Below are 27427 nucleotides of genomic sequence, written 5' to 3'. Positions count from 1 at the left end.
CACAACTCCAGTGTTTCCCTGGTGGAATAAATTCTGATTTATGCGGAGCCTAAACAGTTGATTAGCAAGTTTTATGATACCTTGTGCTCTAGATCCTGTGCTAGTAGTACATTGGGTACCTTGCAGCCTTGGGAAAGAGACTTAACAACTAATATTGATGAGGAGACATGGGGTAGTATATGGGATTCTGCCAATAAAAATTCAATATGCAATAGAATCAAGGAGACTCAATTTAAGATACTGAACCATTTGTATATCACTCTGAGTCTGAGACACAAGTTTGATCCTGCTGTATCCCCGAAGTGCCTAAAGTGCATGCTAGTCGAGGGTGATTATCTCGACTATGTATGGATCTGTGTCGAGATTCAATCTTACTGTGCTGGTGTAGTTAAGGTGCTGGAGAGGATATTTGACAGAGTCTTAGAATTTGATACATTGTTCCCAATTTTGGGTCTTCCAAATAGGAGAATTTTTGAGGTCAATGAAAAAAGGCAGTATAACATCCTAACCGTAGCGGCTCGTAAAAATATTCTCTGCTCCTGAATTAGTGACAAGTATCCTTCAATTCAAAATTGGCATAACCGAGTCATGGAATGTATCCCGATGGAATTCTTGATGTCTGTGGTCTGTTCTAAGTCCAATACATTCCGTAAAGACCCCTATCTCAAATGTATAGGCTCTGCTTTGTCTGACCTGCTCCTGCAAGTCACGGTCTCGCCATACAAGAAGGCGTGCATCTTGGTACATTATCTTATCCTGCTTATTGGCCTTATCGCCCCTCTCTCTCCCCCTCCCCCAATTTTCTGATTGATCCTGTCTATATAGAGGCACTTATTCTTAAGAACTGTTGTTCTGAATTTATCCTGTCTTTCTCTGTTCTTATATTTGCAGAAATGTTTGTTCTGTACTGTACCAGTTGTGCATTGAAAAGTTTGTTGCATTTTCTGTAAAAAGGTTTTATAAAACTCTAATACAAATACATATTTTTTTTTAAAACTGCTGCATGAACTCCCTAGGTGGACATAACCGCCTGCTGGGATCTCTTCTCCACCTCCTCCTTCTCCTCCTTACTCTTCCAGCAACTTGTCCTGCTCTGCATCATCCCTGCTCATTCTGCCTGTCATGCTGAAGACCAAGGGAAATATATATTACTGTACTAATGTTTGAGCCCAAGTGGTTTCTGCAGATTCCTTGAAGTCAGGACAACATTTTCCAGCACTTGCCACAGTGCTTTCTGCAAATCTCAGTCACTTTAAACAACTTTTGAAATCACCATAACATTCTCCAATTGCAGCAACAGTCAGTAGAAATCAATCAGCAACTAACATGAAAGTAGTTGACGATCGTTTTAAATAGTGCTGATGGTGGGTGGCAGCAGGGCAGAGGGGGTCTTTCCTGTTGTTGAACATATGTTCAGTTGTGTGAGGTTAGCTGCCATGTTCAGCTCAAAAGCGCAATGTTGGCAACAAAACAGTGTTGCACAATGACTCATGTTTCTGTATGCTGTCAACAGATACTCTCTATGTACCTCACCAAAATGTATCCGTCACTGCTCCAATAGAAGTGTATGTATGTGTGTGCTTGCGCACCTTGGACATCAATATTGGGATAAAACATCAACCTAAATGCCAAAAATCTGCTCGGCCAGGAACTGACTTTTGTGACCAAAGTAGCTACTGCACTTGGAACTTCTGCAGCTATGAAGGTATTCTGAGAATGAGTCGGAAAAAGTCAGTGAATCTAGCTTTTACCCTAGCGACTCTATTTCCTTCCAGAATTCTCCAACACCATCGTTGTCAATGCAGGCTTTTCACCACAGGGTGAATTTGGAGATAAACTGGACTTTCTATAAAATGGGACAAAAAATAAAGACTGAAATGTGTACTTACATTCTTTAGACATGCCCACTTCAAAGCACTTCTGCAATCGGCAGTACTGGCAGCGATTTCTAGTAACTTTGTTGATGACACAGTTTTTTTCTCTGTGACAAGTATAAACCATATTTTTCTGGATACTTCTCCGGAAGAAACCCTGCAAAAATACAACAAAACAGAAGTGTCAGAGTTTCCCCCAGAACCTGTAGCAGATGCTTTTTCGATACAGAATATCTGTAATGAATAGAGGTCATATTTTAATGATCCAACTGTAATATAATTCCTCTTCCTTCTCATTTATTCTAAATGGAAGTATCCTGGCATCATGCTGCGTGTGACAGTGGAGAAGAGGAGGAAGTGGTCCATCTTCACAATCTGCTTTCTGGTACTGGCATTAAAGTTCTGATGAAAGGTACCAGACCTGAAATGCTAACACTATTTTTCTCTCCACCGATGCTGCCAGACCTGCTGAGCATTTCCAGGCACTATAGATCGGCCTCCTCTCATTCTCTCTTCACAAGACAATTCCCTCACTCCAAGAATCAACTTGGTGAAGCTTGGTTTCACTGCATCCAAGGCCAGTATATCTTTCCTTAGGTAATGAGAGCACAACTGTACATAGTACTCCAAGTGGTGTCTGGCCAATGCCCTATATAATTGTAAGACATCTTCACTGTTATACTCTCATCCATTTGTATTGGAGACTAACATACCATTTGCCTTCTTAATTGCTTGTTTTATTTGCAGGTTAACCTTTTGCAATTCAAATGCATTGACACTCAAGTCATTCTGAATACAAACATTTCCCAATCTCTCACTAACTATTTAAAAATATTATACTTTACCATTTTTCCCTCCAAGTGGAAATCTTCAATCTTCCCCAGAATAAATTCCATCTACCATATTTACACCCATTGATTTAATTTATCAAAATCCTTTTGCAGCCTTTTTGTGTCCTCCTAACCACTTATTTTGCCACCAACATTTGTATCATCAGCAAACGTTGATACTTTAAGCTCACCGAAAGCATTGATATAGAGATTGTAAATAGCTTAAGTCCGAGGACACATTCTAGTGATACTCCACTGATTACAACCTGCACATCCAAAAATGCCCAGTCGGTTGCCAGTCTCCATTTTTAGTCTGTTCATGAATCCTCAAACCATGTTAATTAAAAATGAATGGACATTAGCATTTGTAAAATAATGTTTCTGTATGGTACGGTTGGTTGAACACTGGGGGAGAAATTGGTAAGTGCCTAATTATGGATGCGAGACAGGCAACACCACTGCCGCGTCCACCCGAAGTTATCAATCCAAGGTTTGCCCAAAATTGAGCTGTGTGGGGCAATCGTTAGTCTGCTGCCGTGCAGAATTTGCTGGTTTCTAGACCATACCAACAGCCCTCAGGTCATCCTATTGGGGGTGAGATGAGGAATAAAAGGGAGGTGTGTAAATGCTGGCTTGCAATGGATTGCAGTAGTCCTTTGGTAGCCAAAGGAGCACCTCTGCTTTTCCACATAAGAGACGTTTACTTTGCTCATTTTTGATGGTTTCCAACAGTCCCTTTAAGGATCAGTGGTTAGGCTGCTGTCAACTCGAGAAAACTAGCTGGACATGGCCTGGCAAATATGGCACTGGAATTATTTTAGGCTTCCGGATACGGCCTTGAAAATCCGGACCTTTATTGCACTGTTTGATGCCAGGAAAATGGGCAAAACAAGGTTCGATTTTGTCCCCACTGCCTTTCCACCTCTCAAATGAAGTTCAAATGCTGTCTGACATACTGAAATAGAGCTGCCCGATGCAGTCCAGACACAGAAAAGTTTCCCAGCAGTGGATGGACTGAATGCGGGACAACTGCTAGCTGGGGACATTCTTGTGACCCGAATGGGCCTGCTTAGTCGCCCGATCTTAAATTTAAATATTACCTTTCCTTTCCAAGGGTGCCTCCATGTTGAGGTGCCCTCTTGATCCCCAAGCTGCCTCAGCACAGCCCACCTCTCCCATTGGGATCATCAAGGCTGTGGGGCTGTCAGCCCATTAATTGGGCCAGCAGCACCTAGATACCATCCTTCATCCTTAACTGGGTGGCGAGCCTGGAGGCTGTCTCTGGGAAAGTTACTGAGCTATTCCCCCTGCTGGCTCAGTACCCCCATTTCAGCCCGGCACCGGAGTTCAAACGTCCTAGATAAAATCCTGCCTATCAGCTCGCGCTGCTATACCTGAACGAAGGGAGAGCAGCCACCATTGAACCACCTACTTTGTTAACCTTGATGGAGGTTCGGCAGAAAGTTACTAGCAAGATTCAGCCAATCTTAAAGTACAGTAAGGATATTAATTCACTGGAGGCCTCTTTCTTAGTATTAGGCCCACCAGAGCAATCATTAGAGAAGATAAAAACATGCATGAGCTAATGGTGACTCTTTTTAAGAACTCTTATGGTACCAGTCTGTGAAATTAAATTTTAAGAATTTGAGCTGTCCATTACACATCAATACCCATTTGCCTCACAAATCAGTTCATTTAATTTAAATAATGTGGCTACTAATAGCAAATAGACAGTACTGCTCGTGTGTGTGTGTGTTTGTTCAGAACACTTTCAATACTGACAAAAGTGAGCTGCTCATTTTTAATCCTTAATTGTCATGAAATCTTATCTTCAGTAAAGAAAGTGGAAAGTGATATGTGGAACCTTGAGTACAAAAGGTATTAGATAGGCAATTTACCCAATGCATTATTTAAACATAGAATAGTTTACAGTATACCCTGTATAACATTAACTCTTCAGAAGAATGCTGCTTACTGTTGTATGTTCGGTTCATTCAGCATTAAGCTACCAATTCAACAGCAATGTCACACTATAAATGTACAAATACTTATTTAAAATATAACGTAGCCCTGACTTTAGTGACAAACATTGGGCTAGCCTTTTTTCCTCAATTTGCCTAGTGTTGTATTTAATGAAGTTGTTTATGTTGAAGCAGATCATTGCTTCACACAAAGATCATGGTCATGTGTGCACAATGTCATGAACTTATTTGAATTTCTTTTTGCCAATTCGCAATTTAGCATGGCCAATCCACCGACCCTGCCCACACAGGCACCGAATGATCTGGGGCCGGAATTGAACCCAGGTCTTTGGCGCGTGATGAAACAGTGCTAACCACTGCGCCACAATGCCACCCGTGCACAATGTCATGATGGTAAAAGCAATATGATCTTTCCAGATCATAGAATTTACGGTGCAGAAGGAGGCTAGTCGGCCCACTGAGTCAGCACCGGACTTGGAAAGAGCACCCTACTTAAGCCGACACCTCCACCCTGTCTCCGTAACCCCACCAAACCTTTTTGGACACTGAGGGCAATTTATCATGGCGAATCCACCTAACCTGCACATCATTGGACTGTGGCAGGAAACCGGAGCACCCGGAGGAAACCCACGCAGACAGGGGGAGAACGTGCAGACTCCACACAGACAGTGGCCCAAACCAGGAATCGAACCTGGGACCCTGAAGCTGTGAAGCAACAGTGCTAACTACTGTGCTACCGTCCACCCTCCTGTGATAAGAAAGACAACGCCACATTCAATCCACTCCTATCTGAGAAACGCCATTCCCACCAGCACAACTGGAGACTTTCCAACAATTGAAAAACATAAAATTGTTTGACAATGATTATGAAAGAAGTAAATGCAAAAAATGATCTATTGTTGAACAGGGTTTGAATAATCTTTAATTTGTTGCCTCTTTTGCTGTTGAATTTATTTTGTGTTGAAGAGTTGGGGGGTATAATTTGCACGTTCAATGTTTGCTCACTTTCCAGGCTGAGCAAACTGCTGGCCCACGATAAAACATGCCCACTTTTCCCTTTTCAGTTCACCTCAATAATGGTGAAGGTGGAAATTTCTGTCAGAGTCAGTTAGAGAGAAACTGTTCTGAACAAGACGGCAGTTCTTGAGGTGATTGGAAAAAGAAAGACGACGCCATGAGGGAAAAGCTTTTTGGAAAAGCACGAGGACCTGGAATGTATTGTCTGAGCTTGTGGAGGAGGCAGATTGATTGTAGCTTTCAAAAGAGAATTGGATAAGCACCGGAAGAGAAGAAATGGCGATGGGGAAAGGGGAGGGGAGTGGGCACAGCTAAGTTGCTCTTGCAGAGAGCCAGCATGGACTTGAATCGCAATGTTAAGATCACTGAAGTATTCTCGGATAAAGCACATAGTTGTTGGCTTCCGGTGGTGGCCATGGAGTGAGTGGTCGCACATTTGAAAGCTCCCGCTCGAGGCTGTTTTTATGACCTTTTCCCCGTTTGTAGGATGGATGTTTTGTGTGAAAAAAGGTGCAGGGGTGACTGGAGAAAAGTTTAAATCCACTGGTGGGGCTGGTGGATGGATCCACGGACCAGAAGTGGGTCGAGAAGAAGGGAGCAGTTGGAGAAAGAGAATTTTTGTGTGCCACAGGTCAAGGTGGCGGAGGGTAAAGGGTCTACCTTACCTGCCCAATGGTCAACGGAGCAATTGGTAGACTTTTTAAATGAAAGGTTTAGCCGCCAGAGCAGGAAGGCCCAGGAGGATCTCGCCAAGGCGGTGGAACCATTAAAAGCAGGAATTGACCGTGTGAAGCAGAGGCTGGAGCCACAGGGCCAGGCTATTCGGAAAGTGGAGGAGGCGGTGGGGGAGTACGAGGAGCAACTCGCCTCGTTAGTGGCTGAAATGGGTCAGATGCGAAAGACCAGAAGCAATTAAAAGAGAAGGTGGAGGGCCTGGAGAACCGCTCCCGGAGACAGAACATAAGAATCGTGGGGATGCCTGAAGGCATCGAGGGAGCGGATGCTAGCATGTATGTAGCCAAGATGTTGGAGAAGTTGATGGGGGAGGGGGCCTTTGACCGGCCCCTGGAGGTCGACCAAGCGCACAGGGCGCTGATGAGGAGGCCGCAGGCGAATGAGCTACCGAGGGCGATGGTGGTGCGTCTTCACCAGTTCCTGGACAAGAAGATACTGAGATGGGAGAGGCAGACGAGGAGATGCACCTGGGAGGGGAGCGAGCTTCGGGTGTACCAGGACCTGGGCGCACAACTGACGAAGAGGAGAGTTGGGTTTAATTGGGTGAAGGCTGCCCTCTTTAAAAAGAGGATGAAGTTTGGGATGCTGCACCCAGCCCGCCTCTGGGTGACTTTTAATAGCCGAGAACATTATTTTGTAACACCAGAGGAGGCGATGGAGTTTTTAAGAGACAATGGACTGACAGGAGAAGGAGAATATTGTGGAGGAGGTGTAAGGAGATGGGTGCTTTTTCTGTCCGTTTTTTACTGTATCTTTTTTTTTGTTGGTTGTTGGAGAACTTTTCTCCTTCGAGACGTTTTGTTGCGATTGAGGGTGAGTGCACCTTTTTGTTTGTTTCATTTTTGTTTGTGAGGTGTGCGATGGAGGGAGAGGGCAAGCAGTGGGGATAGGAGGCTTAGGCGCCTTGGACGGGGGCTGCCAGGCTAGCTGGGCGGGTTAGTTAACGGGAGCGCAGTGGGGGGGTAATCAGGTGGTTAGTGTAGCAGAGGGGGAGTTGTTTTGTTTAAGGGAAGTGGGGGAGGGGGGGTGCTGCTGACAAAGGTGTTGTTGCTGTGGCATAGCATGGGAGGGAGTGGTGACGGTGGACATCTAAGGGTGGGTCTGAAGGGTCGCGTGGCATGGGCCGGATGCTGGCCTAAGAAGGAGTATGGTTGATCGGCAGGGGAGGGGACAGGGTGTCTCTGACCAGGCTGGTCACATGGAATGCGAGGGGGCTGAATGGGCTAGTTAAGTGGTCGTGTGTTTTCGCGCACCTGAGGAGCATGAAGGCGAATGTGGACTTTTGACAAGAAACACACTTGAAGATCGGGGACCACACAAGGCTAAGGAAAGGGTGGGCAGGGCAAGTCTTCCATTCAGGATCAGACATGGGAGGCTGAGGGCGAAAATCAGGTTGGAGTTCCCCAAGTAGAGGAAGGCTTGGTCGAGGGGTTGGGAGCACCCATTGTACTGGTGGAGGTAATGGAGGGTATGGGGGCGATGCAGGCAGGGAAGGCCACGAGTCCCGATGGTTTTCCAGGAGAATTTTAGGAAAGGATTTTGGGTGACCTGGGGTTCCTGATGATTAGGGCATTGAATGAGCTGAGGGAGAAGGGGGGAGTCCCCCCCCCCCCCCCCCCCCCACATTATCGCAGGTTTGAATATCTTTAATTTTGAAGAAGGATAAGAATCCGGAGCAGTGTGGGTCCTACCGCCTGATATCACTACTGAATGTAGGCGGCAAGTTAATGGCAAAGATCTTGGCCTTGCGGATTGAGGATGGTGTGCCGGGGGTGATAGGGGAAGACCAAACGGGGTTTGTAAAGGGGAGACGAGTGAGTTTCGGGTATTTTAGGCTGCATCGTGGGACGAGGCTGGGATATCCACTCTCCCCATTGCTCTTTGTCTTGGCACTGGCAATGGTGCTTAGAACGTCATGGGGTTGGCAGGGGATAGTGTGTGTGTGGAGGGGGTGGGTGGGTGGAGCATAGGGTCTCATTATATGCGGATGATCTGTTGCTCGATCGGACCCATTGGAAAGTATTGGAAAGTACCCATATTGCAGGTATCATGGGCATTTTGGTGGAATTCGGCTGATCCTCTGGGTATAAGATAAACATGGGGAAGAGTGAGGTCTTTCCAATCCAGGCGAGGGGGCAGGAGAGGAGGCTGGGCGAGCTGCCGTTTAAGGTAGTGGGGGGAGAGTTTCAGTATCTGGGCATCCAGGTTGCACGGGGATGCGAGCAATTACATAAATTGAATTTGGTCCGGTTGGAGGGACAAATGAAGGGGGATTTTAACAGGTGGGACGTGCTCCCATTGATATTGGCGGGGCGGATGCAGTCTGCGAAGATGACGTACTCTTGAGATTTCTATCCGTATTCCAGAACCGTCCTCTTTTTATTTCAAAGGTTTGTGTGGGTATAAAAGGTACTGTTGGAGCGGGAATGGGCTGGCCTTGCCAAATGTAATGAACTATTACTGGGCAGCAAATATAGCCATGGAATGGAAGTAGGTAGTGGGGGAGGGATCGGTATGGCAGTGGATGGAGGCAGCCTCGTGTAAGGGTACTAGCTTGGAGCACTGTTGATGGTGCCTCTGCCATTCTTGCTGACCAGGTATTCTACAAGTCCATTAGCAGTGGCAGCCCTCAGGGTGTGGGGACAGTGGCAGCAACACCTGAGGCTGGAGGGGACCTCGGTTTGGGGTCCGATTTGTGGGAATCACAAGTTTGTTCAGAGGGTGGCGGCGGGCGGGGATCAAGCGGTTTGGAGACCTGTTCGTGGGGGGCAGCTTTTCGAGCTTAGAGGGACTGGTAGAGGAGTATGAGCTGCCCAGCAGGAATGTGTTCCGGTACTTACAGGCCCGGAATTATGTGAGGAAACAGGTGCCATCTTTCCCTGACCTGCCACCCCTGGGGTTGCAGGACATAGTGGTGTCGAAAACAGGGGTCGGTGAGGGCAGGGTTTTGGAGGTTTACAAAGAATTAATGGACTGGGAGGGCGCCCCGATAGGAGAAGTTAAGCGGGAGTGGGAGGAAGAGCTGGGGAGGGTGTTGGAGTAGGGTTATGGGAGGAGGCTCTGAGAAGGGTGAATGCATCCTCTTTGTGCGCGAGGCTTGGCATCATCCAATTTAAATTATTCCACAGTGCATATGACGGTGGCCAGAATAAGCAAGTTTTTTGAGGGGGTGGAGGATAGGTGCGGATAGTGCTTGGGGGGGGGGGAGGGGGGGGGGGGAGGGGAGGGGACCCACAAACCATGTCCACATGCTTTGGGCCTGACCGAAGCTGGAAGGATATTGGCGGGGGTTTGCTGATGTGATGTCTGAGGTGCTGAGGGTCCCGAGTCCAGAAGTGGCAATTTTTTGGAGTGCCGGAATACCCAGGAGTCCAGGGGGTGAGAGAGGCCGACGTTTTGGCCATTGCCTCTTTGGTAGCCCAGAGGTGGATCTTGTTGGAATGGAGAGACTCGGGGCCCTCGAGTCCGGGGGTGTGGGTGAGCGACCTCACGGAATTCCTCGAGTTGGGAAAAAATCAAATTCGCGTTGAGAGGTGGAGGTGTTTGCCCGGAGGTGGAAACAGTTTGTCGATTTCTTCCAGGATAGTTAAGTCAGCATAGGGAGTGGGCGGGGAGGTTAAATGACCCTCTCAACCACCTGGAACTGTTTCTGACCACCTTAGCCAGGACCAGGTTAACAAGAAGGTTTTCTGCTCTGCCTGCCTCGCTCCACACCAGTTGGCCAAAGATCAGAATCATGGGGCTGAAGTGTGACCAAAAATTGAGGAGCCGCGTCAAGTAATCAAAACGGGGCTGCAGTTTTGTACAACCTACATGGAACAGAGATTCCTCAAGGCTGCAGGAGTAGACAGCCTGGGAGTCCATGAACCATTATCATCATCTATTGTGCAGAACTGCTATGTGCAACAGCCCCTCACCCCCCCCCCCCCAAATCCCCGATGGCAAAGTGAACCCCTTTTTGTATTCTTTTGAATATACTAATAAATTAAACTCACCAAACAAATTAACTCATTAACAGCCCCTTAAAGGGGCCCTGTAACAAAAAGTAATATTTGGAGAGTCTGATGCTTCACTCCAGCCCCTGCATTGCCCACTGGTTGTGGAAGGCGTCAAGTGTACAATGCGTGGACACCACATGCTCCCTCCCCCAAGGACACCTGGGTGCGGACAGAATCACTGAAAAGGAAGTCCCATTTTACACACTTTTAATAAAACAATAATCAATAAATTAAATAAAAATGATAGGTATGGCAGTCCCTGGTGCGCACTGTAACTAAATTAAAACATCAAAAGGAAACTTAATAAACTAAACTAAAATGTCAATTCCAGGGATGATGATGCACCCCAGCTGTCGATCGCGGAAGGCTTTAAGTGTGCCAGTGGACACTGCATACTCCTTCTCTAAGGTGTGGACGTAACCAGAAAAAAAGGAATCCCCTTTTATTTGCGCTCAATCAATACCCTCCACTCATCTATCCTTAACCTTAACAATATGATTGGCATGATACTAACAATAGTCACTAATGTTAACTCAGCTCCTTCAAACTGGCAGATTCTTATAAAGTAGTCCATTTACAAGGTATCATCAACTGGATTCAGTAATAAGCATTTCAAGAAAAAACACCTCAGGGATGGCTAACCAGAATTTTTTTTTTTTGTAAATGATTACCATTAAAAGAAACTTATAATGAGACTCCCATTAATCGGACAATCAATTAACAAGTCAGAGGAGTTTTAATCTAAAACAGGCTTGCTCAGAGGCAGATGTTTTCAATAAAAGGGTGTCAACCTTTGCTATGAAACGGAACTGCAGCAGATCCCTTGTTTCATCTACTATTTTCCTTTGAAGTTTGGGGGACTTGTATGGAATAATTCTGTGTTTCTGGCGGGGAGCCATGCCCACCAGTAGCACATATTAAAAATTTAGGTGAGCACTACACGCAATCTTCTGGTTATTCAGTCAAATGAAAAATCATGTGGTATACGTATGACTAAATCTCCTGTCTGCAATAAAATTAACCCATTAATATGCTTTTGCTCCAACTTTCCTTTTAATAGCAAGTATAGAAGTTTACAATACAGTACCCTGCATATAATGGTTTAAGCATCAATTGACTGCCGTTACCAATTTTAAACTTGGATCTTAATTGGAAATGTTCTACTTTCACGCTCCTATATGAAGAAAATGATTAGTCATAAATAATTTGTGAAAAGCAGGCCAACATTTTGGGGGTTGACTGTTCAAAATAAAATCTGCAGACAGGTTTTTATTTCAATGAACAGCGAAGGTGGAAACCACCAACATTCAAATCTTCAAATAGAATACTCTACAGAATCTTCAATACAGAAAGCCTGTCCAGGATAGAGCTGTGTTTATTAGGAGAGGATTATGAAAGATACAACAAGCATGGGGGGGAAAAACTTTTAAAGAAACACAAGCAGCATCATGTCTCAGATGGGCTTGAGATTCAAATTAAACCTTGATCTTTATCAATTATGTAAACTGAACCGTCCATTTCTGACAAGTTAGATATCTGTCTGCTGACAATATTAGTGGACGCATGCTGCATACTTGGATGATATTCCCCTGCCTGCTGCTTTAATTGAGACATTAGCTTATTTATTTTGAATGGCTTATCTCATTCCTTAAAATTGTGAACAGAGGACCACCATACCAATGCATTCAGGATTTGTCTGCTGACTTTGCCAACAGTAATTTTGAAATTCTCAACAAATTGCCCAATTATTGTCAATAAGACGAAAATTAAATCTCTCTTAACCATTGTACTAAATACTCGAGTTGGTCTGTGCCAAGTTTGCCACTGTGCATTATGTTCCTGCAAATAGCTCCTGAGTGTAGCTCTTATCATTAGTAAAGCACATAGTCCAATGTCTGAAGCAATACTACACTAAAAATGAAACACCTACAATTTAAAATCCAAATATGAGCTCACACAAAATAATCCATGAAGATTGATGTCGTTGGGACATGTATAGTCTACCAAAGGGAGGATGTTGGACAACTCATTCACCCATTATTCAAAAGATGTATGATGGGAGGAAGAAAATTAAGAGTGGGGGGGCCAGGTGGGAGGGGGGTGGATATCAGAAAATACATTGTGAAGACATTCTCAGCCCAGAAGAAATAAAAACAAGTTTGTAACAACTTTAAGGCATCAGTCTACTTTGCTTAAGTTATGAAAATTAAATGGATATACAAGTACAAACCGTGCCATTCTAAACAATAATCATTGTAGGCATACTTAGAAACATTCATTCAAACAGCATCATTTTTAATTCATTCAGATTGAAACTATAGTAACGGATCTTGAAAATATTCCACTAAAGTCATGCACAATTGATCGAGAACCTTTAAATAGAACTACGGCAGGATCCTCAATCCCATTTTCTGGCGCGGCACACCCCCACCGGCAGCGGGATCCTCCGTCCCAGCAGCCAGCCAATGGGGTTTCCCATTGTGGCCCACTCCCATGCCGAAGGGAAATCCGCGGGCGTGTGTGCGCTGCCGGCGAAGCGGAGGATCCCGCCCCTGGTAATTAGTGTGGGAAAGATGGCTTGTGTGTAGCGCCTGCTATTTCGATGTTATGAATGGACATAGATGTCTAAAATTACATCTATGCCTGTGGCACCTCTCTGGTGCAAGTCGCATGGGATGCAATATTGTTGAGGGCATTAGCTTGTGCATTATGAACATCTGCTAGAAATATGCAGAATAGGTAGGCCATCACCTCAAACAAGGTGTAACATTTACTTGAAGCCAGGCCTGTCAGTTTGAAGCTCTAGCTCATATACTCTCCCAATCACACATGGCTTCAGGTGTATTTAGCAGCCAAAATGAACCCCCCCCCCCATTCCCCATCCACTCCCAAGCACACTCGCACACACACACATACACACCTGTGCTAGATAAAGGTGTAATTAACTAATTTCAGGCCAGTTGCTGATTGATTTCTACTGGCTGTTGTAATGATTGTACAAATATTTGGTGATTCCTTTAGTTATTTAAAGTTGCTAAAATCCGCAGAGAATGAGATAACAGATCAGTTACTCTCAGACCTGAGGACAGTCGTAGGCTTTCCCCTCTAGGCAGCATGGTAGCATTGTGGATAGCACAATTGCTTCACAACTCCAGGGTCCCAGGTTCGATTCCGGCTTGGGTCACTGTCTGTACGGAGTCTGCAGATCCTCCCCGTGTCTGCGTGGGTTTCCTCCGGGTGCTCCGGTTTCCTCCCACAGTTCAAAGATGTGCAGGTTAGGTGGATTCGCCATGATAAATTGCCCTTAGTGTCCAAAATTGCCCTTAGTGTTGGGTGGAGGTGTTGACCTTGGGTAGGGTGCTCTTTCCAAGAGCCGGTGCAGACTCAATGGGCCGAATGGCCTCCTTCTGCACTGTAAATTCTATGATAATCTACAACATGACTTGAAAAATAAGCAGAGGTGACACAGAGGAGGACAAGCTGCTGGAAGCCGGAGTTGGAGAACAAAGAGGGGAAGAAGGAAGTTTGAAGACATCTGAACCATGGCGAGTTCAAGGACAAACCTCTTGATTTTTTAGTAATATCAGCAGCTGAAGTCATTATCAGAAATGCAACATTAAATAATAAACCAAGTGAAGTCGTGAGGACCAAGCAGGCTCACCTGTCACATTAAAAGTAAATGAAAATGGTGGGTTGCGATGTTCGGCCGGCGTGGGTCGCGAAGTTCGGCCGGCGTGGGTTGTATAGGTCGGCCGCCGTGGGTCCCGAAGGATGGCTGGTTAGTGAAAATGGGTCCCGTGTAAAAAAGTTTGAAAAACACTGATCTGACATGAACCTCAGCATGGACCAATATTTGTGAGTTCTGTGCTTCAGAAAGTTTAATTAGGCACGGGGAGTCCGAAATAAGCAAAAAGTAAAAAACACAAGTGGGGTAAGCTATCCCGCCCCTAGCAGGGGGTCTCATACTCCTCAAGGAGCAGGGGGACAACAATCATCCCCGTACCGTATGTCCCGTGCAGGTTATTACAGATTTTCTCACTGAAATCTTCCACCTGCTATAACCACAACTGCAACCTGAGAGTAGGGCATGGACAACATTGCCAGTGCTGAAATGATTACTGCAGTGATGATCTTCTGCATATCTGGCTCTTTCCAATTATATGCAGAAGATATTTGCAACATTTTATAATCTGCTGTCGACCGTTCCATAAGGGGAATCACTGGTCTTCTTCGCTGAGAGCCACAACTACATTTCATTCTGTCTTTGCAGAGAGGCACAAGTAGAGTGAGCACTTGTTTTTACAAGAATTGGCGTCTTCCCCGTGTTGCAGAGTGTCATTGATCATGCATACGATGCTTTGTGGGCATCGCATGTCAACTCTGAGTTGGAACATAACCAAAAGAGATTCCACTTGCTAAATGCCCAGCTAGTGGGAGACCAACGTGTCATGCAAGTCAATGAGCAGTATCTGGCAGCAATCATGATGCCTTTGTCCTGTAATGGTGTGCTGTAACATTTATATTTGAACTTCCATCAGAAACCAAAGTATTGCTCCTGGATGACAAGGGCTATCTACTGATAATATGGCCCGGGACTCTACTGTGAAACCCATGCATACTTGGGCAGCATGCACAAAATGAAAGCCATGATGCAATACAAAATGTGATAGGGTAGACTGTTGGTACGCTGAAATAACCCCTCTACTGTACAGGATCTGGAATACTTCATAGCGCAAGTTTCAAGATTTGTGGCTGACAGCTGCAGACAGCACAACGTCAGGCCACCCTAAGGGCACAGTCCTTGCCATCAGCCATAGAGCAATCAAGAGGAAGAGGAGGAGTAGAAGCAGGAGGAGGATTAGGAAAAGGAGGAGCAGGAAGAAGCGGAATAGAAGAGGATATAACTAACCCAACCTCTTTCTGGTCGGGCTTTCCATGAACATCTCATCCAACTGCAACAGCAGTAAATGCAAACCCAATTCCTCACTCGCCATCAGTCCCGCACGTTAAGCTTCTCTCTGTCACTGACCCTCAGAGCATGCACTTGGCTACAGTGCAAAAGTAAAACCTGCCTCAAAATAAACATCCCAAACCAAAGTTATAACTCAAATCGTGCCACATTGCATACAAAAGTCAACTCACCACCCTTCCCTGAGTGCCTGGCTTTCATGTGGCTTTGTCTGTCCTATTTCTCCTGTGCTTGCTGCATGGCTGTGAAAGATTGCTGACGTTCAGTTTCTGAGACCACACTTTGATTGGACGGTGTGGCGGTGGTGGTTAGATAGCTGTCATGTGTGAAAGCTGTGATATGTGGGTGTGGGCTTGCAGTAGTGCTAAGTGTGTGAGAGTAAGGTGAAGCTCTGAATGTTAGGGGTGAGTTGTGATTAATAGAGATTGTTGGTAGGCAAGCGAGAGAGTTTGGTGTATTGAGCTGTGTGTGAGGCTAGTGGTACAGCTGGTAGGATACGGCATTTGAAGATGCATTCACAGACCTTGACCAATCATGCAAGTTCATTGAACCTTTTGTAGCATTGCATCCAGGTCCTTTCCTGGGACTAAAAACCATGGTTATCTGGTCCCATTGCCTGCTAAGAGTTTTTCTGGTGGGTCTCCATGCCAGGTCTCCTTGGATACAGCACATCTCTCCTCCTCTGCACCACCTTGTGCAAGGCCCCTAGTGCAGTGTCAGAAAATCTTGGAGACCAATGGTTCCCATATTCTGCCATTTCCTTGGTCAGAAGCAAGTTGTAGAATGACTTCCAGTACCTGTTCCAGCCATAATGCAGCCTCCCTGCCCCCCAGGAGATCCATGCTTCAAGTAGTGCAGTCCAACTTTAATTGGTGCTGGCGCCTCAGAATGTTGGGCCCCTGCTGAGGTATGCAGCCATTCAACTGTTCAGTTAGGGATGTCTTGCTGCAATTATGCAAGGCCTTGGTGAGGTCACACCTAGAATATTGTGTGCAGTTTTGATCTCCTTATCTGAGGACGGATGTTCTTGCTCTAGAGGGATGACAAAGCAAAGGTTTACCAGACTGATTCCTGGGATGGCGGGACTGACGAATGAGGAGAGATAGAGTCAGTTAGGATTGTATTTGCTGGAGTTCAGAAGAATGAGGGGGGATCTCACAGAAACAACTGAAATTCTAACAGTACTAGACAGGGTATATGCAGGAAGGATGTTCCCGATGGTGGGTGTGTCCAGAACCATGGGGTCACAGACTGAGTGTATGGGGGTAAACCATTTAGAACAGAGATGAGGAAAATTTCCTTCACCCAGAGAGTGGTGAACCTGTGGAATGTGTTCCCACAGGAAGTAGCTGAGGCCAAAACATTATCTGTGGGATTCTCCATCAGCTGGATCCTCTGCCCTGCCGGCAGTGCACCCACACCCTCGCGTTTCCCAGTGGCGTGGAGTGGCCCACATTGGGAAACCCCTGGGCTGCGGGAACGGAGAATCCCGCTGCCGGCAAGGGCGCACCTCGCAGGAAAATGGGGCTGACGGGAAGGAGCATCCCGCCCTATATGTTTTCAAGAAGCAGTTCAATATAGCACTGAGGGTGAAGGGGATCAAAGGATTATAGGGGGAAAGCGGGATTAGGCTATTGCGCCAGATGATCAGCCATGATCATATTGAATGGTAGAGGAGGCTCAAAGGGCTGAATGGCCTCCTCCTACTCCTATTTTCGATGTTTCTCAGTTAGTGCTAACAGCATGCTGCAATCATTTTACTTAGGAGGCAGCATGAAAACAGTGTGCTGCTTGCATCGGAAGCACCGGGCACTGGTTAATCCCCCATCGCAACACCGGCACTCCTTTTGTTTACAGGTATTTTGAATTTAGCCTCCACTAACTTTTCAGTACAGAAAGTTTGTCTGCCTTGTTAACATGAAATTAAAATGATGCCAATTGCACAAATGTATAGAGCAAGCTTATTTTGATACAATGCAATAAATTTTACTGAGCAGTAAGATATGAATTGATTGTACTAATAAGCAGGCTGCACCAGTTGAGAAGACTGGCGGCGCTTATAATTAAACAGAATGGATGAGTGAAATCAGAAGATGAAAATTATAGGTTTATTCCCCTTCCCATTCTGAGATATGAATGTTGAAATTACAGTTCTTTTTAAATACAGTAGCTTGTTATCCTACATAAAGTGCATTCTGCCTGGAAAGACAGTAATTTCAAGATAGCAGCTGACAATCCATCGAGAGAGAAGAAGAATATATTTGCAGGATCATGTGATGAGATTTCTTGATGACTCAGTGCGTGATTATGCCATATGTAACAGGAAGAACTGTTTTGGTCACTGCATTGTAATGAGAAATTGCATTTAAGAAAAGATTACAAATGAAAGTGGAATTAAGATTGCCTATTTCTCGCTCTGTAATGCCCCCACATTTAATTATTCATGAAGTCTATGCTGTTCAAGACTCAGTTGCCTATTACTGTCCCACACTTAGTTCATTTACACATTTCCTCTGTCCTTACTGATCTACAAAATCAAAATCCTGAGCTGCATCTTCAAATTCCTATAAGTCCTCACCTCATCCGTTCTTTCCAACTTCTTCAGTATTATATCCCATCGCACGTTCTACAGGATAGCAAGGATACCTTCTCCAAAATCTACCACATGCTGTAGCCACAACTACAATCTCGCAGCAGGAGAATGACTGCACGTCTAGTGCCTGTGAAGGTAACCGTGGCAATGAGACTTAACATGTTTGGCTCATTTCAGGCTGGAGTTGGAGATATTTGCAATGTCTTCCTGGTTGCCTGTTGTGTAAGGGAGGTTACTGAACCTCTCTGTTCATGGGCGGGTAACATTACTTTCTGGGTACTTCTTATCAAATCTGCCCTACACAGAAATCAAAACGGATTTTAAGGCGATTTCATTCCCCCAACACCCAGCTAATAGATGGCAGTGAAACAAGCAGCCCAATATATCCTGGCAGCTGTCCTGATGCATTATGTTGCAGTACCAGCTGCAGTTGAGCCATCACAGCAAATCAAAGAGTAGTTACTGGGCAGCGAGGGCCATTCACTAATGACATGGTTGATGGGTCCAGTGTACAACACACACACCTCCTTTTGCATAGAATGAAAGAAATGCTGCCACATGAAACATCATTTAGTAGACCTTAAACAACAATTTCATGGCCTGGCCTTTCTGGAAGAGCCCTGCAGTACTCGCAGCGACTATCACTTCATTGCCTGTTCCAGGCTGCAAAACCTCACCATCATCAGGGGACAGTCCTTGCCACCAGCTATAAGGCCAAATAATTGTTTTATTTTCTTTATTCTGGTATTACTGGCAAAACCAACATTTGTTGCCCATCCCGAGTTGCTGAATATTTCAGAGGGCAGTTAAGAGTCAACCACATTGCTCCTGGAGTCACAAGTGGGCCAGACCAGGTAAGGATGGCAGATTTCCTGCCCTAAAGGGTTTTAGTTAACCAGATAGGCTTTCACAACAATCCGTGATAATGTCATGGTCACCACTACTGAGACGAGCTTTATATTCTAGATTTATGAATTTAATTTCAATTCTACCAGTTTCCATGGTGGGATTTGAACCCATATCCGCAGAGTTTTGGCCTGCGCCTCTGGAATCCTTGTTTAGTGACATTACCACCATCTCTCCCATATACCACCATGAGGAGGAGAAGGTGCAGCAGGACCACAGTGAAGAGGAAGGGAGAAGGCAACCTAGATAGTCCCTTTCTGGTCATGCGCATTGCAAACAACTAATCCAAGTGTGATACCTTTAAATATAAATCAATTCTCCATTCACCAACAGTCCCACAATCTTTACCTTCACCCTATCACTGCCCATTATTGTTCACTTGGTCCTAATGCAAAGAGAAGTCACTGTAAAATAAAGACTCCAAACCAAGTTTATAAATTAAATCATGCCACATTACATACAAAAGTAGACTAATCACTATTATGCATTCCTTTAGTATCTGTCTTCCATGTACCTTTGCCGTCCCCAGTGCTCCTAAACAGAGATAGCCCAGTGAACCAGGCTGCAGCATGGTGATTTTCAGTGGGGGAGATTGGAGGTGGCCTTGGAGGATGTCCACAGTAGCACTGGATCTGGAAGATGCGATCGCACCATCTCAATCTAGGGTGCAGCTCTCTGGGCTGACTGGCAGTAGTAAGAACGCAGGCAGGGTGGGAGGGGTGGAAGGATGATTGCTGTTTTGAGAAAGAACAGCCGCTCTGTGCTGCATTGAATCCCTGCCAATCCCCCGGGTTGGCACCTCTGTAATCTTAGTAACCTGTTGGAGAATGAGGGTCTGGACATAGAATGGCACTTGTCCCTCTCTGGTTAGCCCTGTCCTGCTCCCATTGTGCACTACCTTTTCCTGCAAGACAGAGATAAATGTGTCTGAGTGTTGAGCAATCTGGTTGAAGTTGCTGTCAGGTTGAACAGCTGGCAGTGAGTGGAAGCTGTGAGATCCAGCTGGGAGGCATGCAGCAGTGCTAGGTGTGACAGGGTCCAGTGGAGCACATCATATTTTGGTATAAATCGTGATTGACAGATCTTGTTAGTTTGTGAGGTGAATACAGGAGTGTCTGAGGTTAATGGTACAGTTGGTGGGAGGTGGCATTTGAATGCTTTGACCACTGAGGTGATGTTATTGATCTTCTTGCAACACTGTGCCCGGGTCCTTGGGGTTGGACTCCTGCCATTGACCACCATAGTTATCTATTCCCGTCACCTTCTGAATATGTGCCAGAAGGGCCTCTCAGACTCTTGTGGACAGAGGGCATCTCTCCTCCTTTCCACTTCCGCCACTAAAGCCGCCAGTTAGTGAAAACCTTGGAGGCTGCTCTCCCTTCTGCTGCACCAGTATTCAGTGTTTCACAGATCAGTGTCACTTCATGGACAACTGCCAGCATCTGCTACTGTCACAGTGCACCTTCTCTTTAAGAGGAGAGCTTTAATAACTGTTGTTGGCCACTCAAGATACTGGTCCCCTGATTTCAGCCAATCAACACTGCAGTTAGTGGTGAAGGGATACTGAAACCATTTCAAACAGCAAGCAGTACAAAATCTGCCCACAGTATATAGAACAGGTATGGGTTAATCAAAATCCCTGTACCATTTTCAGGGACGATCGAATTTATCCCACTTCACAATTTGGAAAAAGATTCTCATCTGTGAGATTGATCCATCTAAGGAAATACTTCAGTCCTTCTGTATCTGGACGCAGGTCACAAAGTGGTGAAAGGAAGGGACTAATTTACCTCATCCTTTACTTTTTTTGTTGCCCACTGGGCGTCCTTATGCCCATCATACGATTACTAATGGGCTCCAAATGGTAATGCTGAACATTTCCAAGTTAATTTGTAGAATCGGTAAAATGAATTCCACTGTCATATATAAAGTAAGAACAAGGGAAAGCGCTCAAGCTCCTGCCCCTCCTCCTTCACCCAGATATTTTACCATTTGCACAATATTGGCTTTTCTCACTAATCCTTGTACTTAAACCAAACATAAAAGCTGGAGCTGGTAAACATTAGTGGGACAGATTATGAAATGAAATGAAAATGAAAATTGCTTATTGTCACGGGTAGGCTTCAATGAAGTTACTGTGAAAAGCCCCTAGTCGCCACATTCCGGCGCCTGTTCAGGGAGGCTGGTACAGGAATCAAACCATGCTGCTGGCCTGCCTTGGTCTGCTTTAAAAGCCAGCGATTTAGCCCAGTGTGCTAAACCAGTTGTGTTCCAACAAGGGAAATTTACTGAAATACCAGAAGATAGTTGGTGCAAACATAAGAACAATCTGTTGAATGATACTGATTGCTACTGAAACATACTTTGGCAGTTCCATTAGGCTAGTTTAATGACTTTAATGATAATTCTGTGCAGAAGAAAACTGGCACGATTCAAATGGGATTCTTTACTGTGCTACTATCAACATATTTGTTTGTTAAATTGTTCTTTTTTGGCTGTTACAAACCCGGCCTCCAAAATTCCTAGGAACCAGGAATTTGGGGTGGGTCCAGGTTATGCTAGGATTCCGTCCTATTTGAACTAGCCTTTTAAATTCCAAAGGATTTTCCACTAAGCCCCTTTTTTCACATGAAGGGGACTGTTTGGATGGATTCTCAGGAATTTGGAGGCAGGCCCAGGAAATTCCTTAAAGGGTCCCAGAAGCTGTCACTTGAAAATTAATTTCCTTTAAAAATTTCCTTTACAAGCTGCACTCTTCAGAATAATAAAATGATTCCTAGGAGTTTCATTCTGGCTCAGATAGGGTCTTGGGATCTTCTGCAGGAGTGGTTGGGTGCCTCTCTGACACCTCTCTGATTGGTAGATTGGGCAACTGCCTTTGACAGCAACACAGGAATTGGGAGACAATTGAAGACTGTGGCAAGTATGATGATAGAAGATTTTGTTAGTGTGCGTTTCTGTGATCCCTACTGATCTCAAGGTGCTTTTCACAGTAACTTCATTGCAGTGTTAATATAGGCCTAGTGTGACAATAAAGATAATTATTATTAAAAAATGTCTGCCTCCAGAGGCTGAACCAAATGGCATGGTTACATGACCATGGAAAACCTGAGGAATCAATCAAACTGGTTACATTTCAAAACCTAAACATCTTGGACGGGATTCTCCGACCCCCCGCCGTGTCGGAGAATCGCCGGGGGGCGGCGTGAATCCTGCCCCGCCACTCCGATGCCGGCTGCCGAATTCTCCGGCGCCGGTTTATTGGCGGGGGTGGGGATCACGTCGCGCCGGTCGGGGGCCATTGGCAGTGCCCCCACCCCCTGGCAATTCTCCGGGCCCCAATGGGCCGAGCGGCCGCCCGTTTTCGGCCGGTCCCGCCGGCGTCAAATACGCAGGGTCCATACCGGCGGGACCTGGCTCTAAGGGCGGCCTGCGGAGACCTCGGGGGGGGGGGGGGGGGGACGGCCCGGGGGGGCCACAGTGGCCTGGTCTGTGGTCGGGGCCCACCGATCTGCGGGCGGGCCTGTGCCATTGGGACACTCTTTCCCTCCGCGCCAGCCTCTGTAAAGCTCCGCCATTGCCAGTGCGGAGAAGAAACCCCCTGCGAATGCGCAGGGATCACGCCAGCGGTTCTGCCCAAGCGCCAGAACATGCTGGCGCTCCCACGCATGCGCCAACTTGTGCCAGCCGGCCCTTTGGCACCGGTTGGCACGGCGCCAACCGCTCCAGCGCCGACCTAGCCCCCGGAAGTGCGGAGGATTCCGCAACTTCCGGGCGACCCGACGCCGGAATGGTTCACGCCGCGCTTTGGCGCCAGTACGCCCGCCCGCCGGTTGGGGGAGAATCCTGGCCCTTCTCTTTCATATTGAACTAAAGATACAAACATCCCCTTCTTCAAATTAAAAAGTATACAACCATCCCCTTTTCCCCAGCAAGCAAGACACATTTATTTGCATGCACAATCCTGTCTGACTGCGAGTTGCATAAAATTACCCACTACATACCCCAATGTTTTCAAGCACCGGCAACTGTTTGATCTACTAGTCAGCCTCTGCACGTTCAGTACTCTTAATGGAACGCGAGCAGGCTGAAATTGGCTGTTCTTCCGAGTGATGTTCTTTGTCCAGAGAGTGCCATTCCCATGGCCATTGTTGTCTTGGTGGCTGTTGTTGTTCCATTGCAGATGTTGGGGACACGTGGACCTCTGGGACTGATATTCTATACTCAGTACAGCTGTTGAGACCCCTTCTCCCTGACTGCCCGATGGCTGCGAAGGAGCAGCTTTGCTAGTTGAGCGTACATGCCTGCGGTTACACCTGTATATCTGGTTCAATGTTTTCAGCTCCTGCTGTGAGTTGCCAACTGTGGAGTTTTTGGGTCATCCTTTCCTCCTGGTACCTTAGTGTTGTCCCTGAAATTTGTTCAGTTAGATCTCACATAGCTTGGTTCATTGAAGATTTCTGTTTATAATGCATTTCCAAAGGTATGCTTGCAGTTAGGATCTTGCCTTTCAACTCTTACAATCCAGCTCTGATACAAACATTTTCCTGCAGAACATTCACCTTCCGCTCATGCATTTCATTGCACTGACATGGTCAGCAACCACTTGTGGTGTACTTGAATTTTGGGCATGATTTAATGCCCATAAAAAGAGGCCCATTTTGGGCATGAATCGCACGGTCTTGATCGGCGTTGACCCCGCTATCAAACGGTTTTGATGGCCCCAAACAAGTATTCGATGAGTCCGGTGGTGGAAACCCACGCAGACCACGGAGAATGTGCAAACTCCACACAGTCACCCAAGGCCGGAACTGAACCCCGGTCTCTGGCGCTGTGAGGCAGCAGTGCTAAACACTGTGCCACCCAGTTTGGGGCTGAAGGTGATGGAGGGAGACCAGTGAACTGGCCTGGGGAGGCCAAAGGCTTCCTTGAGGCGTCTGAGGGAGCACACCACCTCCTCCTCATTCATCAAATGTTGGCCTCAATATTAATCCCTGCCAATTCCCCCTACCAACCTCCACCGCTGACCCCCCTCCCACCTGAGATGGGGTGGAATTAATATCAAGACCAACATTTTTACAGATTAGCCTGAAATTTACCTCTCCACCCCCTCCCCCTCTAGCGATTCCCTCCCCCACCCCAATCAGCACAGGCCCTGTTCTCTGGTTCTACTAGATGAGGTGAAACAGCTTGTTAGAATCTCTCATGGTCCTTTTAGGATCCTAAAAAATGCAATTATATCACCTCTCAACTTCCTCTTTTCCAGTGGGAACATGCCCAGTTAATGGACTACCAGCCCACTGGGGACAGGTTGGAAGCTGAGAGGGTCCGTAAAATAGTGAGGGAAGGCAGGGGGTTTGGAGGTAAGGATGGAGGCAGGCCCATGCAGGGGGTCAGAGTTGCAGGTGCTGGCAGCCGCGCCAGTCCCAATGGCCCCAGCGAAGTATTCAGTGAGTCCGGTGGTGGTGGCCATGCTGATGATTTGGAGGCAGTTTCAGCATTTTAGATTGGGAGCGGGGTCTGGAGGGATGGCGATCAGGGGAAATCACAGATTTGAGCCGGGGAGGATGGGTGCGAGGTGCCGGGGATGGGAGGAGAACGGGATTAGGGAGGTGAAGGATTTGTTTCTAGGAGGGCGGTTTGCGAGCTGCTGAATGAGAAGTTTGAGTTGGTGCGGGGGGTGAATTTCCAGTATAGGCAGGTGGCGACTTTACGAGGAAGGTGTTCCCGAGTTTTCTGCTGGTGCCTGCCTCCTCGTTCCTGAAGGCGGTGCTGTCAGCGGGGGTGTTGGAGAGGGAGATCGTCTCGGCGATTTATGGGAAGGTTTTGGAGGTCGATAAGATGTCCATGGAGGGGGTTTAGACGAAGTGGGAGGAAGAGCTGGGGCGGCGCTGGAGATGGGATTATGGTGTGAGATGCTGCGGAGGGTGAATGCCGCGACTTTGTGTGCAAGGCTGGGCTGATACAGCTCAAGGTCGTGTACAGAGTGCACCTGACAAAGTCAAGGATGATCCGGCTGTTTGAGGGGTTGGAGGACATCTGTGAGCGTTGAGGGCGGGGCCCTGCGAACCATGTACATACGTTTCAGTCCTGCCTGAAGCTGGAAAGATAATGTGTTGGGTGGGTTTGCTATTGTTGTAAAATGTAAAAATGTTGAAAATTCGGTATAAAAATACTTTTTTTTAAATGGTGAGGGAAGACCTATTCAGGCACTCTGATCTATGGATGGGTCCCCTGCAGACCCTCAGCCCATTACCCACCCCTACAGGCACTGGTCACACTAGATCCCAATTCCCTTGCTGGTAGAGGAAACCTGTTTCCATGGCATCCTGGTCTTCCAGTTACAATCTCAGCAGTGGTCGCTGCTCCCAGAGAGTTGCCGGCCCATAATTGCCCTTCGGTGTCCTGTGCAGGGCACCTGTCTTTTAAGGGACATGAGTCCCGATGACAACTAATTAGTTGCCAGAGAGCTGAAAGATTTTGCAAAGAGTCCCACAAATGGCCGAGGCGGAGTTGCCCCCGGCGTCTCGGCCCAGTCACACCAATAAAAGTTTGGCCTCAATAATCATTCGCCATAATCCTCATGATCCAATTCCCTCAATCATTTTGGTGCCTCTTCTGTATAATCACGTCAGCTACAAACAAGCTCCTTTCTGTGGTGCACCAACCAGGACAGAACTCAGTATTCTCAGTGTAGTCGCACCAATGATTTATGAAGTGGCAAGAGTACCTCACTATTTCAGCTCAATATTGACCTTTTCATACATCCCAATATCTGACTTGCTCTCCACACTACCGTGGAGTATCGCTGTGGCAGCTTGAATTTATTGCCAGTCAGGACCCCAAATCTCTTTAATTTCAATACACTTTATCTTTTGATATAAGTAACTGTCCCTTCCTGGATATTTTTGTCCTGATGTGAAATATTTCTCTAAATTGCGTTTCATTTGCCAGTACTCATGCTCCATTCTCTAGCACATTCAAATCTAACTGTAGCTTATATACTCAGCTTTGGTATATATCACCTTCATTGTTGTGTATATTCTGCAAATTTAGTCATTGCATATTCTACGCCGGGCTCTAGGTTATTTATAAACAGATTTGCCTTTCTCCAGAGCCTGGCTGTCTTACTGCATCAGCTGTATAACACACAGTATCGCTAGATACCATACAATTAATTACAGCACTTAAGCTTATGTTTCTGCTTTTTAAAAGGTTAAACTTAACAACCACATTTTTGACAGCTGCATTTAAAAAAATCATAACAATATCAACAATTTTGAAATAACATGATAAAAGTTTGCTTGTCATAAGAGGATACAAAAGTCATAGAATTTACTATGTGACCCCACATAGTGACAAACCGTTTAGTTATGAGGTATTGTCTGCCTGATCAAATAGTTAACTGTAAATATTTAGTAGTGGGTCCAGATATTTGTAACCTGCATAATATTTAATGCATTTCCTCAAAAAACAAAAAGTACCAGTGTTTTTGAAACTATTATGGATAGTTCACCAATGACTAGAACTTGGTACTTTGGTAAGTTACTGACACTGCACCATAATTAGGGAGATGTGTGCAGTAGGAAATATTTATGTACAACATTAATCTTTTATTTGCACTCATGTTAAACATCAATAAAGGAGCCTTTTATGTCCACAAAGCTAGAAAAAAGTCCACAGTTGCCAGATGATGATAAATCATTGCCACATTCATGCAGATCATAAAGGAATGATAAATGTCAGTCACAGTGAGGGACCAGATTATTTATTTAAACTGAGGACTATTCCCCATAGTCAATGGCACAGCAATCACTAAGACCCAATATCAATATTCTTCAAGGACAAGTTTAAGCAGAGGTTTAGAAGTGACTACAATGGCCATGGCTTATTCAATCAATGGTATCAAATCCCACTTGAAACATTTGGAAACCCATCTAAACTCCGCCTTGTGTACTCAAATTGGGTCTTTATCTTCATGAACTGTGCAGTAAGACAACAATAAATAACTTGAACACATTTGCAATGGCATGTGAATAGATTGCAGTAGTTACACTGACTTTTCGTTACTGCAGAAAAGCAGTAAATGTTATTTATCTGGAACTCAATACAAAGCTCCAGGCACATTAGAATGCAGTACTCATCCAATCAAAAATCAATGTCCTTTTATCAGAGCTCGAGAATGTGGGAAATTTCAGACAGCAGTAGCAGTGTCAAAGGGAGGATTTTTCTGATTCTGAGTTGGAGGTTTTTGGTGGAAACACAATGGGATCTGGTAAAAAACAATAAAACAAATAAGTGACACTGAACATATAACTCAGGCTCATTGAACAGGTTATATGTGACTTTATGGGAGCTTGTTTTTCTAGAAGCATGTCACAGATCTGACTTGTTACACACCTTCTGCAGGCAAGAAGAATTTAAAGTGAGTTAGAGTGAGCACTTTTGTTTTTTGCAGAGGTTGACTGAATGCATTTCACCATTGGGCATCAGGAATGTCCATCTGAAGGGATACACAGTAGG

At 45.8% G+C, this 27427-nt stretch overlaps 1 protein-coding gene across 5 annotated transcripts in view; it reads right to left on the bottom strand.

The window, feature by feature from the left end:
• The window catches only part of LOC140425237 (retinoic acid receptor beta-like), a 325114-nt gene that overhangs the window by 235284 nt on the left and 62403 nt on the right, over positions 1-27427 (bottom strand). For all 5 annotated transcript variants that reach the window (XM_072509317.1, XM_072509318.1, XM_072509321.1 and 2 more), the window contains one exon: positions 1890-2031. In XM_072509317.1, the coding sequence (XP_072365418.1) occupies positions 1890-2031 (142 nt within the window). The remainder of the gene's footprint in view (positions 1-1889; positions 2032-27427) is intronic.

Source organism: Scyliorhinus torazame, chromosome 6, assembly GCF_047496885.1.
Source record: "Scyliorhinus torazame isolate Kashiwa2021f chromosome 6, sScyTor2.1, whole genome shotgun sequence".
NCBI classification, from domain to species: Eukaryota; Metazoa; Chordata; class Chondrichthyes; order Carcharhiniformes; family Scyliorhinidae; genus Scyliorhinus; species Scyliorhinus torazame.
The sequence above is the reverse complement of the archived record's forward strand: the minus strand, read 5'-3'. Positions and strand labels throughout refer to the sequence as shown.